The following is an 18947-nucleotide window of genomic DNA, read 5'->3' on the forward strand; positions in this document are numbered from 1 at the left end:
ATTCTTATATTAATTGCGCAGGACTGGTTATTCAAGGTGTATTTTTTTTTTAACTTAAAAAAAAATTTTTTTTAATGTTTACTTAGTTTTGAGAGAGACAGAGACAGAGACAGAGTGCAAGCAGGGGAGGAGCAGAGAGAAAGGGAGACACAGAATCCAAAGCAGGCTCCAGGCTCCGAGCTGTCAGCACAGAGCCCGATGCGGGGCTCAAACTCACGAACAGCGAGATCATGAACCTGAGCCGAAGTCGGATGCTTCACCGACTGAGCCACCCAGGCGCCCCCAAGCAGTATTTGGAATGAACCAATAGTGAGTTAAAAGTGAATCATTTTTGAAATTTGCGTGTTTTTAAAGTCAGTTGATTTAATTTGCTTACTTAAGATCAAAACAAAGTCAACTTGTTAGAAGTCTGGCAGTAAAGTTTGTTTTGTTTGTTTTTTTTAATAAATGTTTAGCTTTTATCTCGTCCAAGAAAGGTTTCAAGTAGATGCTAGAAACCAAAGGGATGTGCTTTGGGGAGCTCCGAGCCAATTAAAACAAAAGCAAACAACGGGGTAACCTTCTAAAAGTCCTAGTAATGATATAAGCCCATTGTGTCAATTAAAGTATAACAGGCCTGGGAGATAAAGTTTACATGTTAAATATTTGTAACTCCACGTGGGTGATTACAACCATGGTTTTCAAACATCTTCAACGTTTTTCTTTCCATAAGGGAACTACACGTTTTCTGTCATATGGTATTTCTTCCAGACCACCCTGCCTGACATCCCCCATAGCGTCAAGTGTTTCTTCAGCCCACAGTGTTCCGGCGTGAGCCCGTGTTCTTGTGTGCAGTCCGGAAGCAGTGTGGCCCAACGCGGTCAGGCACCCACTCTGCACTTAACTGAGGTTAAGCTGAGATCAGACTTCCCGACTTCACGCCCCTGCTCTGCCACAGACGAGCTCTTAGAAGCCGGAGAAATTAACTAAAGCTCTGATGGCTTACATGTCCCCACTTGAAAAATGGAAATAATAAAGTGAACCCTCATGGGGTCTTTAAGAGTGTAAATGAAATAATCCATACAAAGTGTTTAAGTACCTAGAGCATCTGGCACCCAATAAGCACGCTCTATAAAGGCTAATTGATAGAATTATCGTCATTACCATTATTGTTACTGGTCCAACTTTAGTAGCAATATCGAACCGTGCTTCTCAAAGTGTGGTCTGCGAACCGGTGTCCGTCCACAGACTGTTACTGGTCTGCAGTGAGATAAGGGGCTTGTGCCAGATGTCAGTAGACTGTGGCACTAATCATACTGTTCTGCTGAGCTGACATTTTTAATAGCAAGACTTCTTCAATGAAGGAAGCAATGGGTTGATTTACATGCCGCGCAAGCTCTTTATGTTGCCACAAATAAGCATTTTGAATAGAATTGGCATGGAATGTTGGATCAGTGATCCTGTTCTCTAAAAAATAATAGCCTTTTATCCTGAAGACAGTTATTAGTCACTCGTAATGCCTCATTAACCTTCTGTGTTCTAAACATTATAATTATGGGTTACAAGGATATTGTTTATTAGTTCGGCAGATATTTATTGATCACGTCTGTACAAAGCCTTCTGTCTTACTTCACAGAATTGTAAAGAGGGCTTGGAAATGGATCTTGACTTTAGGAAGTCTGCCGTGAACCTAGAGCAAGAGGGCAAAGTGAAAATCCGAGTAAACGTGTTGAGTGCGTGTTCTGAGTGTTTGCATTAGTGTTACAGCTTGGTTCCAAAGATTCCGCATAGACAGAGGTCTCCTTTTACTACGCTGCTCCCGTAAATGGCCAGAATTAATACTTTTTATTTTTCAGCCCTTAGACTGTCATAATAGAGATCAGAGCTCACTTTATCAAGGGTAGTGTTTCTCCTAGGAGATCCCGAAATCTGGGACACTGGGGAATATCTGAGTTTGGGGATACAAATGACAAAAGCACAACTTATGAAGCTTAGTATTTATAGAAGATTCATCCTTAGGGTTTTTTTTTTTCTTTTTATGACTGGTTCTGTTTGATCCTATATGCAAATATATTAGTAATAAAACATTTACTGCTGTACAGAATACGAAGAGACATTAAATAGATACTAAACTATTTTTAAGGTTTCGATACAAACTAACACTGATTCTTCAAGAAAAATTCATGGGTCAAATAGGGTCACAACAGATTTGGGAGTCCTATAAAAAGAATAGTTTTCTGAAAGGTAAGGGGTGTGTGTGTGTGTGTGTGTGTGTGTGTGTGTTCATTCCCTTTTCTCCCACAACCCTTTTTCTAAAGAGTGGACGTGAAAGGGACTGGCTGTAAATTAGATCACACAGAACAGACTATTTTCATAGACTATGGGAAAATGATTTAAAATGCTCAAGAGATGTTATTTAGTTTTTAATCTTAAGATTTTTTTTATGTGAAAATGATTTATTGCCCTGCTTGCTAAGCCAGATCATAACCCCACTCTCTGTTCCATCCTGCCCTTTGCCTTCAACTGTTACCAGCTCTCCTACAACTTGATTCACTAATGACTTTAAGAAAATTATAATTTTTAGTATTAACAAATAGAGTAATATATCAAATTTAGGAGGAGAATTATAAAGAAAACCAGAAGTGTAAAACATAAAAGTTTGGGTTAAGAAACGACCGGGTGAGTTTGGCCCATGGCACTTAAAATAAAACACCATCTCTGTAGCACATCGAGTCTCTGGTGACGTGGCCACGTCTCCTCTGTGAGCGCAACTGTACCAGAACCTTCTCTCTCCTTTCAGGTACCAGCCACATCCTCCTTCTTTTAGTTCCTTGACCATAAGACTAAGTCCGCGTGTCCCAGACCATCCGTGTTTCACACCCTGTGCTCTGCCTCGAGGGACGGTGAGCTCCCTGAGGACGGGACCCAAACCTGCCTGTTGTCTCTGTGGCACCACTGTGTCTACAGGACAGACACTTGGTGGGTCCTCAGGTACTGGCCGAACAAGTGAACGAAAGACCAAAAATCTAGGCGTGGAGGATGAGAAAACCTGAGGACAGGGCGAACCTTTTAGATCATGAATAGTACCTGTAATGAAACAGATGTTAGTCTTAAAAGTGGAAGATCCCTGAAGAACAGAAAGCGATTCGGTCATTATCTGCTCAGCCTCTAATCGCTAACTGAGCACCCACTGTATGTGAGCTCAGACTGTGGAAATTACCCGAGAGGGTAGGTAGCGCTCCGATAACAGTCTGAGTAGAGAGACTCAAAACGTGGGGAAAGGATAATAAGCACAGATGGTTGAGTAGTTTCCTAATCCGGAAGGACGTTGCTCCCCAGAACTGGTCATCTCCGGGAGCTCTGAAGGTCAGGGGCCTGCCCCAAGCATGGTGTGCACCTCCATCACCACTCAGGGCAGCTCGGCGACTCTTCTGAAAGGCTCAAGAGAAATCCACCTTCGGTGTGGAAACAAGAGTTAACTGTGGCGTGGGTGTGTGATTCAAGGGAAAACCAAGAGCCCGTACAAACGTTTCAGTTTTGGAACCTGGGAATTCACCAGCATTTCGGGCCAGAGCCTTTAGAAACCCGGAAGCCTAGTGACAGTAGCTTGTCACCAGCATCTCGGCGTGAAATGAAGGCCCCGGCACATGGGAGGACCCAGATCCCGAGGCGCTTTGAAGGACTTTGTCCCTGACACAACGTGGGGCAACTTGGGAAGCTGAACAAAAATATCTCTGAAGTGCTAACATGATTCACTCAACCAATATTTACACAGGCTTAGCATGCGGACTCTGCCGTAGTCGGCCGTGAGCAAGAGAGACACAGCTCTGCTGAGTGGTGCTGGCCTTCCACCAGAAACGAGGTAAACAGGTACAAATACATACCTTGTTAGACGGTGGTGAGCATGAAGGGGCAAAAAACAAAGCCGGAAGAGAGGCTAGGAAGTGGGTCTGGGTCATGGGGGGGGGGGGGGGGATGGGTCAAAGTTTAGGGTGGCCAGTGAGCCCTCGCCGGGTGGGCGTGTGAGAAAACCTTCACGAAGAAAGGGTGGTAGCCGTGGGGACACCTGCGGAAAGGGCCTTTCAGAGAGGGGAGCAGCCATGACGTCCCCAGGCCCGCACACGTCAGGGTGTCCGAGGAACACCGAGGGGGCCACGGGGCTAGAAGTGGGGGGAGCGAGGGGGGCGGTCGGAGATGAGGGCGGAGCCACCGGGCCCATCAGTCCTGTTAAGTGTTTGGGGTTCTCCTTGGAGTCAGAGGAGCTGGGAAGCCGGTAGAGACTTTGAGCAGAGGAACCACGTGCTGACTTGAACGGGGTCGCCGCGACTGGGTTGAGGAGTGACAGCGGGGCTAAGGGTGCGAGCAGAAGGCCAGTCACGAGGCTGCCGTAGCGGTCCAGGTGACCAGCCGCTCACAGTGCTTGAGGCGTTTTGGAAGTAGGACTGACGTGATCAGGTCGTCGGGCAAGTGGCCGTAGTTAGTGGTAACTTACGATCTGACAGTTGTGTGGGTTACAAGTCCATCAAGGTCCTCACTGGGCTAAGGCCGAGGGACCAGCAGGGCTGTGTTCCTTTCTGGAGATTCTAGGAGACAATCCACTTCCTTGTCAGCTTTCAGAGGCCACCCACGTCACTCCTTGGCTCGTGGCCCTCCCTCCGTCTCCAAAGCCAGCAACACGGCATCCCTCTGGCCCTTCTTCCATAGTCCTGTCTCCCTCTGACTATAATTGGGAGAGGTCGTCTGATTTCAGGACTCAAGATTACACTGGACTCACCGGGACGGGCTCCCGGTCTCGAGGTCTGTAACTTCATGACGTCTTCACGAAGACGGCATGCAAAGTACAGATTTACAGGTTCCAGGGATTAGGGATTAGGATGTGCGCATCTTTGTAGGCAGGGGAATTTGAGATAAAGAGAAATCAAGAGTAACCTCAGCATTTTGGGTCTGAGCCATTGAAAGGGAGGAAGTCATCGAGAAGGGGAGGACCCGGCTTGTGGCTCTGGAGCAAACATCAGGAGCTCGGTTTAGGACGTGTTGAAATGCCTGTCAAATGTCCAAGGTGGAGGCGACCAGTCGGTGGTTGAACACAGGAGACTGAAGTTTAAGAGCCAGGATTAACAGGACCTATAAGTGAGAGTCCCCCACGTGTGGGTGGCATTGAAGCCATGAGACCGGATGAGACCACACTGGCCCTTTTAGATCTCCGTGAAGTCCTGAAGTTGTACATTTGAGAATTTGATCGGTGTGAGGAATAGATATTTATAGTAAATCGAACACGGAGAAAAATGCAGAAGAGGACCATTGAACTGTGAAACCTAAACCAGAGTTTCTCCGGACAGGTTTCACGACCTTGTTTTTACTTAGCCCCTTGCAAACTTTATCTTTCCGTTTCTGTGAACTGTGTTTCTAGAATGACTGCGCCAGAGCCGAGCATCTGAGTGACTAAGATGTCGCTCCTCTTACATCGACTTCTGATTCTTTGTTGTTGAGGTGGTTTCGTGTTACGTTAGGTCTGTAGTATTTTAATAAGTACTCGTTTAAAAGTTGTGATAGACTCACTTCAAAGGGCGGCCCTTGACAAATCATGCAGTCCCCAGTTTATAGGTAAGATAGCTTTGAAAAGGAGCCAATTACCAATCTTTCCGATTCTTTGGAGTGCAACATAGTTTCTGCTGGCAACAGAACAATTTTTACTAAATTTTATTTTGAGTGGCACGTAACCTACAATATTTGTTTTCCCTTACTTAGGATGGTATTATTAAATTTGCCGAAGGCCGAAACATGGATCTCTTGTATGTGTATTTGATTATATCCCAGAAAATATTGACACGGCTCATGTCAGTTGCAGGATAAATGCAGGGAGGACTCAGCCACTGCCCCGTCGAAATCCCGAACTCCGAACTATAGAGCGGCAAGAAGTGCATCTGAGTAGTGAAAATAGATGTCACAGGCTTCATAGCTTTGCTCAGACTTACTGGAGTCAATATAGAACCCTTTGAGGACTCGACCTTCCAGGTCTTCCTGTCAAACAAGCCTAACTGGTTTCTAACATGCCAGGTAGGAGAGCAGGTTAGAGAAGCAGAAGGGGGGCCTCACGGGGCAAGCTCACTGACCAAAGTGGGACCTGGGGACTGAATCTCTGCAGAAAAGCGGCTCTTCAGACCAGTAGTCTGGCCTTTGACCCGTGGACGCTTAAGGGAAGTCTGAGGACATCGTTCTGTTTAGGAACTGACGTAATGGTGACCCTGAGGCATGAAGAGAAAGTTAGATCATTTTAGTAGGCAGAGCTTTGGTTATCTGTTGCTGCAAGACGACAAACTACCCTGGAACGTAGTAGCTTCCAGGAGCGGTGGGTGACCCTGAGTTCCCTCTCACAATTCTTCGGGGTTGACTGGGTTCCTGTGGGTGTTGCTGTTGCTGGCTGGTGTGTTGGCTGGGCCCGTGGGCATCTGGAGACCTGACTGGGCTGGAGCGCTATCCGTGGCTTACCCACATGACACGCCCGTGCTTTCTGTCAGCAGAAGCCCAGTTTTGGTCTCTTCCCAGTGGCCTTTTCACGTGGCTTGGGCGTCTCACCCAATAACAGCCGGCTCCCACGGGGGTGATTCAGGCATGTGAATATCTTGGAAGCGGTTCAGCATCACTTGACTGCCTTCTTTGATGGCAGAGATTCACAGGGCCAGCTCAGAGTAAAGGGAGAGGAAATAGAGTCCGCCTCTCCAGGGGAGCAGGGGCAGAGCATCTGCCGCCATCTTGAATCCACCATGACAGAGAAATGGGTGATACAGCTGTACAGTGTATGTGTGGTGAAGGGGCGAGGGGAGCCTGAGGGCTCTAGAAAGATGACTCTTCAGAAAACTTGACTGTTCCCTGGGGGTTCAAAGTGCTCGAGCCTTTATAAATGTTACTTTCAGTACAGGATAATTTCATCTTTAAGGAGTATTGTAAAACTAAGAGAAGCATTTCAGGGGTGTATATTTGGTAAAAATAATAGCTGTGCTTTTTTTCTTTTTTGAAGTAAAACAGTTCAGAAATAGTACCTCCAACAATCATCAGTCATGGCAACAATTTAACTTACCTGTCAAATGAGAACCCCCTAGAAGGGATTCTAATCAGAATAAAGCAAAAGTTGAACATAAAACTAAATGTTAACTTCTCTTAAGCATTGGGATTTTCTGATTCTTGGATGCCTTCTCAACGTTAGCTTGTCCTGTGATCTCAAGCCATCGTGTTTCTTGGCTCTATTCTGTGCCACCCATAGGGGGGTGGCAAAGAGCTGGGCCGTTAATCCATATTACATTTGTGTTATTACATCGTTGTAACTCCAGTTTAATTTGGAAACAGTGGCTTCCAGAATGAATTTTGAAGAACTCTACCTTTGAGGAGCTCCAACATCCTTCCCCTCCCCGCCCCCCCCCCACCTCTGGTTATTAGTTTCTCCCTCTTTTGGCCTATTTTTGTGTGAGTTCTAAAACTCTTGGTCCTGACCCCAAAAGTATCCTTATGTGTGTGTCTCATGGCTGGTTTATTAATGGAGGCCCTGAGAAGGCACTCAGCAGGGGCTTCTGGAGTGTTTGTTTCCCTGGAGCCTGGCTTGACCAGTGGGGAAGCCTTTTTTATTATGTAGGTTGAGGAGTTAGCCCTTTGAGCCCCAACAGTCTAAAGCAATAGTTACGGTAAATGGAGTGGTGTAAAAAGAGTAATTTCACTGACAGTATCATGAATGGCATTTTATGCTCTGCTCTTTTTTTACTTGAGTTTTTCTGACTTTTTCGTGTGTTCACCTGCTTAATGTGAAAAGACGCTTACTTTCAGCAATGTTGATTTGGATTTTTTAAAAATCACTCCTGACTGGAAGATCACTTACCTGACAGGTAGGGAATACGTTACTGGTGTAAAAAAAATCCACCTCCCTTGCCTGACATTGTCAACTGGCACAGGCAAATGGAAAATGAAGTTTTAAAAAAAATACTCTCTTTTAAACTAGAGGGTTTCTTAATTAAAAAAAAAAAAAATAGAGACTGTCTGGTAACCAGTGTTAGGGGAACACCCCCTGGGCCCTGACAGTCTTCCCTGTTACAGGGCCCAGCATCTCCCGTAGTGGCGTTAGAGACCCTGTGGTGGGGCCTAACAGCCACCGCATCCCCTGGTTGCTGCTTTTGCTGTCAGGACCTGCGATCGAGGTCAGGCCGAGAGCACGAGGTCCAGCGTGGAACCGTCTCCAGGCCGGCGGGGAGGAAACCGCAGCTGCCCCAACTTGAAGAGCGAGCCTTGAATTATTCCTCGGCTTTCAAATAGGCCACAGAAATGACAGACAGTAGCCAGTTCCCAGGAAAGAAGAACAAAAAACCAGTTAACGCCTTTGTTTTGAACACCTGTGCTTTTTCTCCTGAACACCTTGTATCTGATTTTCCTTCTTTGTCTGTCTGTTGGTAGCGTGGTTTACTGACCGTCATTTAACGTGCTCAAGAGTGCTTCGCGAGCCGGGACCGTAGGGGACCCAGCGGAGGCGACCAGATGCAGACTTGAGGCACTCAACTTGCCCAGACCGCGGACTGAAGTCTTGGCAGTTAGGACACCGGAGTCTGCGTCCGTGGACTTTCAACCCTGTTGGCGGTGGGTGATTGTCGGAGGAACCCGATGTAGGATGCCGGCTGCTTGAGCTCCCTCTCGGACGAGATGGAAGAAGAAGAGCTGGAAGGTCCCAACTCTGCGTCCGAGAAGCGCTATTTCCCAGAATCCCTTGATTCCAGCGATGGGGATGAGGAGGGGATTTTGGCCTGCGAGGACTTGGAACTTAACCCTTTTGATGGATTGCCTTATTCGTCACGTTATTACAAACTTCTAAAAGAAAGAGAGGATCTTCCAATATGGAAAGAAAAATACTCCTTTATGGAGAACCTGCTTCAAAATCAAATTGTGATCGTTTCAGGAGATGCTAAATGCGGCAAGAGCTCTCAGGTGAGTAGCCGCTAGGAAATACCATTTGCTTTATGTGGTGCTTTTGTGTCACTTAAGTAATTATAGTGTCACAGCACGGTGTTCAGTTTTAATAATAATCTGGTCATCTAGGCATTTGTCCATTTCTTCCAGGTTGTCCAGTTTGTTGACATACAGTTTTTCACAGTATCCTCTGATAATTGCTCGGAGTTCTGAGGGATTGGTCGTGACAAATCCGTTTTCATTTGAGATTTGATCTATTTGTGATTTCTCTATTCTATCTGTTTCCTCTCTCTTTTCTTTTTGAGAAGCCTGGCTAGAGGCTTATCAATTTTGTTTCTTTTTTCAAAAAACCAACTCTTAGTTTCATTGATCTCCTGCTCTTGTGAATTCTATATTGTTAATTTCTGCTCTGATCTTCATTATTTCTCTTCTTCTGCCAGGTTTGGGGTTTCTTTGTTGCTCTGCTCCTAGTTCCTGTAGGTGTGCTGTTAGATTTTGTATTTGGGATTTTTCTTGTTTCTTGAGATAGGCCTGGATTGCAATGTAAACAAAACAAAACAAAGCATTAGCAATTCAGACACAGCAGTTGTGACTTACCTAGTTTTATTTATTAAAGCCAGCTGAATAACAGTTAATTCTATGTACATGGGTGTTGATTGTGTTTAGGGTACCACAACATTTTCTCTAGAATGGTAGATAAAAATCCATTCAAATTATTTCATTACATATTTTTTTTAAAAATTTTTTTTAACGTTTATTTATTTTTGAGACAGAGAGAGACAGAGCATGAACGGGGGAGGGGCAGAGAGAGAGGGAGACACAGAATCCGAAACAGGCTCCAGGCTCCGAGCCGTCAGCACAGAGTCCAACGTGGGGCTCGAACTCACGGACCGCGAGATCGTGACCTGAGCCGAAGTCGGACGCTTAACCGACCGAGCCACCCAGGCGCCCCTCATCACATATTTTAAAAGATGTGATCAATGTTATTTGCTTGTCATAGACTTGGGGGTTAATTGCTCTGTTTACATGTCCAGCAGTCTGATGATTGAGGCATTTGGACATGCTTGTTGGTGAAGCTGGTTAAGCTCCAGAAATCCAACAGCACAAGAAAATTTTTATGTTCCAGACTATGAGAAATAAGGAAGTGGTCACATATCATCCTGGCCTGAGGTCATACATTTCGGGATCTATTAGGGTAAATAGTTCATGAAAAATGTATATTGTCCAGGCCGCTGTTCTGCTTGAACTTCTAGATTTGATTTTATCTATCTATATCTATCTATATTTTACCTTTAAATTATAAAGCAAGCAGTATTTCTGTTATAAAATTCATGCATGGATTCTTATGAAAAATGAGAATTAAAATAGACCATAAAGATGATCTGACAGTGGCCCAGAGGGATTGGATAATTTGTCTAACTAATGTCACATACTTTTCTGAGTTGGAATTATAAGAGGACTTTCTACGATACATTGCCACATTCAGGTTGTTTGTTACCTTTGGGGCTTACTTGTTCTAACTTGGAGGGAGGAAGGCTGGACAATAGGTGGTTTTTCTTTAACTCGGCTGCCAATGTCAAGGGTTTGCTATGAACTGTTACTCGTTAGGGTGAGTTGTTGTTACAATGAATGCTTTTGGCGTGTTGGCAAGAAGCTCCTGCTGAAAACTGAGTGGGTGTAATATTCCTGGTTACTGTGGACAAAGGGCAAGTTGAACATTATTTAAAATCGGGGGCACCTGGGTGGCACAGTTGGTTAAGCGGCTGACTCTTGGTTTCGGCTCAGGTCATGATCTCACAGTTCTCAGGGTGAGTTCGAGCCCCGCCTCGGGCTCTGCACAGAGCCTGCTTCTGATCCTCTGTCTCCCTCTTTCTCTCTTTCTCTCTCTCTCTCAAAAATAAATAAACATTAAAAAAATTGAAAAGTGATTTAAAGTTGTTATTTTGCAATAATTCAGATTTTTAGAATAAGTTTGCAAAAATAGGACGAGGATTTTCCCCATGTTGTTTCCCTAGCTTCCCCGGATGTTAATATTTCACCACATTTGCTTTTCCATTCTCTCTCTTCCCGTACACACCCACACCTACACACACCCTCACACACACATACACACCTACAGACACGCACAGTTTTTATTCTGAACCCTTCAAACGTTGATGATACGAGGCCCTTTGCCTCCAAATCTTTCAGCAAATATTTAGCACAAACAGAGCACAGCCGCACTGTAATGATCCAAGTCAGGAATGTAACATTGACATTTCATGATTCTCTAGTTTACAGACTTTCAAATCTCATCGATTTTCCCACTAATGTCCTTTATTTTTATTTGTTTATTTTTTTAAATATGAAATTTATTGTCAAGTTGGTTTCCATACAACACCCAGTGCTCATCCCAACAGGTGCCCTCCTCCATGCCCATCACCCGCCCTCCCCTCCCTCCCACCCCCCATCAACCCTCAGTTTGTTCTCAGTTTTTAAGAGTCTCTCATGGCTTGGCTCCCTCCCTCTCTCACCTCCATTTTTTTATGTCCTTTATAAAAAAAAAAACAAAACATTTTTCCGGTCTAGAATCCAAAGTACGTTGTGCTCAACGGTCATTCCTCTTTAACCACCTATAGTCTGAAAGGGCTCAGGTTTTCCTTGTCCTTCCTGACCTTGACATTTTGGAAGAGTGTCTTGTAGGACATCCCTCAGCCGGCGTCTGTCTGATGTTTCCTTAGGATTAAATTCCAGTTGTGCGTTTGTGGCAAGAAGACCGTGGAGGTGCTGTGGCAGCCTCCTCGGTGCAGCCTCTGCGGAGGCATAACGGTTCTGTCCCTGATGCTATAATTAAGTTTGGTGCCTCGGTAAGGTGGTGGCTGTCTTGTGCTTCACTGTAAAGTCACCATCGTTCCCCATCATTGAGGAGGTGGGGAGATGCGGGGCGCCTGGGGGGCTCTGTCGGTTGAGCGTCTGACTGGAGCTCAGGTCGTGGTCTCACAGTTGGTGAGTTTGAGCCCCGCATCGAGCTCTCTGCTGTCAGCACGGAGCCTGCTTCCAATCCTCTGTCCTCCGCTCTCTCTGCCCCTCCCCTGCTTGCTCGCTCTCTCAAAAATAAATAAAACAGAAAAAAAAAGAGCTGTGAGGAGGTTCTCGTACCCACTGCCTAATTGAAGAAGTAAAACACCGTCGTTCTCAGAGGCTGCCTTCCCCATATTTTACCCTCTTTCCTCCACGGAGTAACTTGGATTCATTATTTCTTGCTTTTCTTTTTATACATTTACCATATTTTTTGGTTGTGAGCCCTGTTATTCTGGTTAGCCAGTTTTCACTTTTTTTTAGGTTTATTTATTTTTGAAAGAGACAGAGCACAGGTGGGGGAGGGGCAGAGAGAGAGAGGGAGACACAGAATCCGAAGCAGGGTCCAGGCTCCGAGCTGTCAGCATAGAGCCCGACGCGGGGCTCGAACTCACGAACCGCGAGATCATGACCTGAGCTGAAGTCGGACGCTTAACCGACTGAGCCACCCAGGTGTCCCCAGTTTTCACTTGTAAAGGGACATATTATTGTGCTCTGACACCAGCCCGTCCTGCCCAGGTGTCACTGACATTCATCCACAACAGTGGCTCTCTAACTTGAGCCTATCAGACTCACCTGGAGGCTTCCTAAAACCCACCTGCCATTTCCCACCCTCCTGCCCGGCCTCAGTTTCTAGTCCAATAGGTGTGGGGAGGGGAGCTGGCATGGTTAACAAACCTGCGGGTGATGCTGACGGTCTCGAAACCGAGCTTTGAGAACCACAAATGATCCTGATGCTTTATGGCTGGGCTTCATTTGGTTTTCCCTTTGATGGTAGCCCCTTGCCTGAATCTACCGCAGTTTATATATCCTTTCTCCTGATGATGGGCATTTGGGTTGCTTCCGGGGTTTTGCTTTTCCCAAGTGTTGTGACGAGCATTTTGCATAAGTCTTCTGTGAGATATTTTCAAGAGTTTTTACACAATGGAATTTTTAAAAAGTGAGTGTTTCACTTAAAAAAGTGAAAGTGGGGCGCCTGGGTGGCTCAGTCGGTTGGGCGTCCGACTTCGGCTCAGGTCATGATCTCACGGTCCGTGGGTTCGAGCCCCGCATCGGGCTCTGTGCTGACAGCTCGGAGCCCGGAGCCCGCTTCGGATTCTGTGTCTCCCTCTCTCTCTGCCCCTCCCCTGCTCATGCTCTGTCTCTCTCTGTCTCAAAAATAAATAAAAACATTAAGAAAAATGGAAGTAAAAGATACAGAAGGTAATTTGAGACCATGTAAAGTACGCTTCTCGTCACACGTGCACCTGCTGGTGTTACTATCCTCAGATCACTGTTTGACATTAGGACACTGGTGCCAGGTGCCAACCGAAGTGGTGACTTTTCTAACTCTGACATTCCTTCTACGTTTAGTATTCGGAATTCCGCTGTAAAGCTGAACTTCCTCTTCGGTGTTTATTTGCTCATTTATTCGTTTCAATGTGGGCTCATAAATTCTTTCCTTATTCAGTACCGAGCCCATTTATTTTGTTGCGCGGATTGTCCCCGACGTGGCCTGCGGGATGACTTCTGCGTCCTTCTGACGGTCCCCGTCATTCTTGGCGCGTTTCTTTGCTCTCTGGCCCCGTAGCACGTGACAGGCCCATCTAGTGTGTTCCCTGTTCCAGTCTTAGAAATAGCCATTTTCGGGGCGCCTGGGTGGCTCTGTCGGTTAAGCGTCCGACTTCAGCTCAGGTCACGATCTCACGGTCCGCGAGTTCGAGCCCCGCGTCGGGCTCTGTGCCGACGGCTCGGAGCCCGGAGCCCGCTTCGGATTCTATGTTTCCCTCTCTCTCTGTCTCTCCCCCACTCATGCTCTGTCTCTGTCTCAAAAATAAATAAACATTGGGGCGCCTGGGTGGCTCAGTCGGTTAAGCGTCCGACTTCGGCTCAGGTCACGATCTCGCGGTCCGCGGGTTCGAGCCCCGCGTCGGGCTCTGGGCTGATGGCTCAGAGCCTGGAGCCTGCTTCCGATTCTGTGTTTCCCTCTCTCTCTGCCCCTCCCCTGTTCATGCTGTGTCTCTCTCTGTCTAAAGAATAAATAAACGTTAAAAAATTAAAAAAAAAAAAATAAATAAATAAATAAATAAACATTAATTAAAAAAAAAAAAAAAGAAACAGCCGTTTTCCTCAGGCAGCCCTGGTCCCTTTAGGTGGAGAACTGTACTTAGAAATCAAGATCTGGGCACCAAGCGGCATTGCCATCAGCTCGTCGTGGCTTCCAGGCCCCGTCAGGTAACAGAGCTGGGAGGCAGGTGTGTGGGTATGTGTGCTACCTCTCCGTCTCCCCCTGTAACTGTTTCTCTGTCTGTAGCTCTATTTCTCTGCATTTCTCTCTATTTCCGTCTTTATTTCTGTCTCTCTGAGTCTCCAAAACCATGAATTCGTGCTGGTGCCTCTGATGCCAGTTCCACAGCACAGGGCTCGCTGTGGCCCGTCTTGCTGCCTCTGAATAACTCCCTTCTCTAACCGTGAGGAACCTGACACGTGATCACGATACGTGGTATCGTTACTTGTTCAGTCCTGGAATGCACGCTCCGTGTAGTTTCAGAATTGCTTTAGCCCGCTCTTTTGGTTAGGAAAACACCAAATATGTACCCTCTGAGTTTTCTTTTAGAATTTGCGACCGCTAAAGCCAAGACTTGTCACCCCACACCGTGGAATACGGTACGTTGATAGCTAGCAATGGTCTCTCGTGCTGTCTTCGACTTCTCAACCGTTTTCACAAATAATGCTTGTTTTCTGTTCATCGGGAAGTCGGTGTGTATCTTCGGGGTGAGAGAAATCTAAGTAGCATGGGAAATCTAAAGAGATGGGAAAGTGGGCCTGTTCTAAACCAAATTAAGTATCGGGAGCATCGGTTGTTTTCTCGGTTCTGGAAACAGCCCGGTTATTTTTGTTAGCTTCCGAGATGATTTTCTGGTTCCTCAGAGTTTCAGCCTTTCAAACAAGAGTTTGTCTTTAGACCCAAGCCTTCTAAAGAGGACCACAGACATTTTGCAGGGTCCAAAAAATTCCATCTCTCTCCGGTGCGGCTGGCGTTTTGTGACTGCCCGAGGGAAAATAGGACAACCTTTCATACATTTATAGGACCTTTTCCTATTGCCTTTTCTGGGGGCAGCTTTATGAAAAAGCCCGACAGAGAACGAAATATTTTTAGAACTGTCTCTTCTCTTTGCTTCTCGCTTTCTGGCTTTTGTCCTGAAATTTCCCAGGAAGTGGACGAGTTAGTGAGGGGAGTAAGCGTGATGTACCTGAGATTTAACCTCAATTCAGAAACTCTATGGTATAGAACATCTCCACCCCAGTAACTGAGCAAACTTGTCCACCATTTTCTGCTGGTACATTCTACCTGTGTTGACTCACTGTCGAGATTCATACAAATTATGGCATCCAGGGGCGTGTGGCATTTAATTCCGCGGGGGACCACTCCTTAGTAGTGTGTCCCGACATGGTGGGTCCCCTAGGGTGGCCTTAGGAGCGTGCTCAGGGGTGGTCACTTTGCGGGAATGTTTCTGTAGGGACGCATACCTTGGGGTGAATCGGAGGTCCTCTAGGTGCCTTTCAACTCTGGGTCCCTATGATTCTGGCACTGGAATAAGAGTGAGCGATCAGAGCCATGGCTCTGGCTGCGCCTTCTGTGGTCCTACGGAGCAGAAGGGGAACCAGGCTGTCGCTGACAGGTGAGTGACATAACCTGAGGGCTCGGAGGCCTTCGGGACTAGGCTATATTAACAGGGGTAGAGCCGTGTCTGGCTCACTTCACTTCTGCATGTGTCCATTCGATGAGGTGAGACCATCTCTGCCAGTGGGTGGAAGGACAGGAAGTGCTCCACGGATGTAACTCACGTGGCTGTCTTCTCGCCACAGTGGCAGCCGTGGGCCCGCACACGGATGCCGCTGCCGCTGCCGTCCTGGGCCTGCCGGATCGGGCCCCCCGAGGACCCCGGGTCCCGGCTCTCCCAGGTCACAGCCACCGGCCTCCGTGCCTGCTGCCTGGAGAACAGAGTGTCTTTTCTTCCCTTTGTGACTTTGTACAGCGTAGAAGTCCAGCTACTAACTTGCGTTGATGGAGCCTCGAGGTAGATTAGACTCTGGTTACTCAGAGGACTCCTTTCGCCTAGTCTCGTGCCGCACACGGGCCAGCGTCCCGGGGATGTCCTTGCAGGCAGGAGACGAGAGCGGGGGACACACGTTCTCACCGCGCACTGCGGCACTGATGGCCCACCGCGCCCGGCCCAGAGGCGGCCCAGCCGGGCTCTGGGACAGAACGGAGACGTGCTTCCCGGCTCGGGCTTTCACACATGTGGCGCGTCACGCAGTCCGGGCAATGGCATTCAAAACCTGGGTTGAGGGAGTTTGAAACGGTTGTCCGGTGAGTTCAGAATGAAACTATTTGCAGTCGTAATTTCTAGTAGGGCGAGTTTCTAGACCAAATACGTGAATTTGGGTGTTGTCTACTGCCCACACTCCCAGATCAAAATGTAGATGGGTTTATTTTATTTTCTTCTATTCATGTGTCAGAGGGGCAGGTTCCTATTTTGTTCACCAGGTTGCACAGCTTATGCCAAGTTCTAAAAGGATACTTAAGGCACACAGTGGCCTAGAACTCAGTGTTTCTCTCTGGAAGGAGTAAAGCCAAATGATGGATGGAAGGGTGCAGGTACTTAAGTGCTCCAAGTTCTGGCATTTGCAACTTAGATACATTCTTAATACTGGGCCGGGGGTGGGGCGGGGGAGGGGGACTCTCTCCCACAGAGAAACAGTGGAAGAGAGAAATGAAATCTCGAACAGGTGCATACTTCGCTGGTAAGAGGCTAAGGTATATTAGGACAAAGCCAAAGCCACTTCCTGAGGATCAGAATCCGGGCAGGAACGGCACGGGGTTTATTGTAGGTGCGGGCGGCGGGCGGGCGTGCCCTGTGAAGCTGTATTCTTGCCTTGAAATCATGAAATGTCCACAATTTGCTAAGGCATCAAACCTATCGATGAGCCCTAGCTGGCTTGGAGTGATCCAGAAGGTGTGTAGGACCAGAGAAATTGTACACAACGGGCCAGATGATTCCCTGTTTCCTTTCCCTCGGCGTGTCTGTCGCTCACTGCTGCTCCCTGCGTGTGGCTGTTCCCGAGGGGGCTGTGCGTGGTCTGCAGTCAGAGCCACGTTTGAGGGGGTTCCCTGCAATTAGCCACGACTTGTGCTCATCTAGTCACTGGGCCGTGTCCGCAAACGTCCTTACATTAAGCACAGTGTGTGTGTGGTCAGTCTTGCACTCTTTTTTATTGTTTTTTTTTTTTTTAATTTTGTAACATTTATTTATTATGGAGAGACAGAGCATGAGCAGGGGAGGGGCAGAGAGAGAGGGAGACACAGAATCCGAAGCAGTCCAGGCTATCAGCACAGAGCCCGACGCGGGGCTCGAACTCATGAACCGTGAGATCACGACCTGAGCCGAAGTCGGACGCTTCACCGACTGAGCCACCCAGGCTCCCCGGATATTTGTTTCTTCTTATGCAGTTCGTCTGCTAGTGAGTACGGCTCAAGCTTCCTTTGCAGTTAACGTCCCTTGGTTTTATTACTTCTCTCCCATGCTGAGTTCTGAGTCCAGGACTTTTCCCGTCCTTCTATTATGATGATACCCTTAACTAGCCATCCATCCAAATATTTATTATGTCTGTTATGTGTCAGGTCCTCTGCTAAGTATTGGGGAAATTGTGAACCACACATGTCCAGCTTAAGGATTCTCCGTCTAGTGGAGAGACAAAAATTCAAACAACTGGTTTTAATACAGTTTTCACAAGAATGCTGTGTAGAGTCTCAGCTAGCGACCTGGAGAGTGGATCCCGACATGAAGGCAATCAGGTTTAAAAAAGTAAGGGTTTGGTAAGGATTTAAAAATTATGTGCTGGGGAATGAGGGAGACAGAAAATTTTATGTGAATTCCCTTTTAGGTGACCTGGGATGGTGAAGCAGTTCAAGGTAGAGTATACAGAACCGTGGGCTTTTGAAGTATTTCGGGGGCGCCTGGGTGGCTCAGTCATTTAAGCATCCGACTCGTGATTTCAGCTCAGGTCACCATCTCACGGTTCATGGGATGGAGCCCCACCTCGGGCTCTGTGATGACAGCGCAGAGCCAGCTTGGGGTTCTCTCTCCTTGTCTCTCTCTGCCCCTGCCCCCCTCGCCTTCTCTCTATTTCAAAAAAAAAAAAAAATTTTTTTAATAAATAAAAATAAAATATTTTTGGAAAGTATAAGGAATTTGTTTATTCATCAAAAATTTATTGAGTAAAATGACTTGCAATTATTTGGTGACCAAGAGAGACAGCCTGTGGTCTCCCAGGGCTGGCTCATGGTCTAGTGGGGTGGGCGGACACCAGAACAGCCCAGGAGCTGCAGGACGTGTGAGCCATGTGTGGTCTTGGGTAGCACCCTAGGGGGTCTTCTGCCTCTGGGGGGGGGGGGGGGGGCGCGCGGGCACAGTAAGCATTGTGGAGAAACGTCCCAGGAGCTTAGACTTGAAGGGTAATTCCTCTGTGCAACCCATTTTATGGAGAGGAAACTGAAGCTTAGAGAAATTGTGATTTACAACTAACCAACTAGCTGGGGCACCTGGATGGCTCAGTTAGAAGAGTACACGATGCCCGATGCTGAGGTCGTGAGTTTGAGCCCCACGCTGGGTTGTAGAGGTTACAAAACAAAAACAGAACAAACTAGTAACAAACCAGACCTGGAATGCTGGCCTTTGGCCCCTGTAGTGCCTTGTTTCCTCGTGTGCCTTGATTCTAGATTTCCTGAGGTGGTACCTTAAACATTCATCTTCCACAGGACAGAGTGGGCACTGAACCCATTAATTACTGATTAGTTTTCGACCTGTTAACAAGGCTGACCCCTATCTTAAATGGAGGAAGTACACTTGCAGTGTTGACGGTTAGGGATTTGCAGTGCGCAGCAGCGGCTCATTTTGGAGTTACCGATGATTTCTGGCCAAGTG

General features: G+C 47.0%; 1 protein-coding gene across 5 annotated transcripts in view; it reads left to right on the plus strand.

Annotated features, from left to right (window-relative positions):
• Window positions 1–18947, plus strand: part of DHX32 (DEAH-box helicase 32 (putative)) — a 53019-nt gene that overhangs the window by 5382 nt on the left and 28690 nt on the right. The window contains exons 2-4 of one of the 5 annotated variants that reach the window (XM_060641218.3): window positions 3755–3849; window positions 5822–6036; window positions 8416–8940. In XM_060641218.3, the coding sequence (XP_060497201.1) occupies window positions 8659–8940 (282 nt within the window). In that variant the 5' untranslated portion in view covers window positions 3755–3849; window positions 5822–6036; window positions 8416–8658. The remainder of the gene's footprint in view (window positions 1–3754; window positions 3850–5821; window positions 6037–8415; window positions 8941–18947) is intronic. The other 4 variants (XM_060641221.3, XM_060641220.3, XM_060641219.3 and 1 more) reach the window with 4 other exon arrangements.

Source organism: Panthera onca, chromosome D2, assembly GCF_046562875.1.
Source record: "Panthera onca isolate mPanOnc1 chromosome D2, mPanOnc1 haplotype 2, whole genome shotgun sequence".
Classification (NCBI taxonomy): domain Eukaryota; kingdom Metazoa; phylum Chordata; class Mammalia; order Carnivora; family Felidae; genus Panthera; species Panthera onca.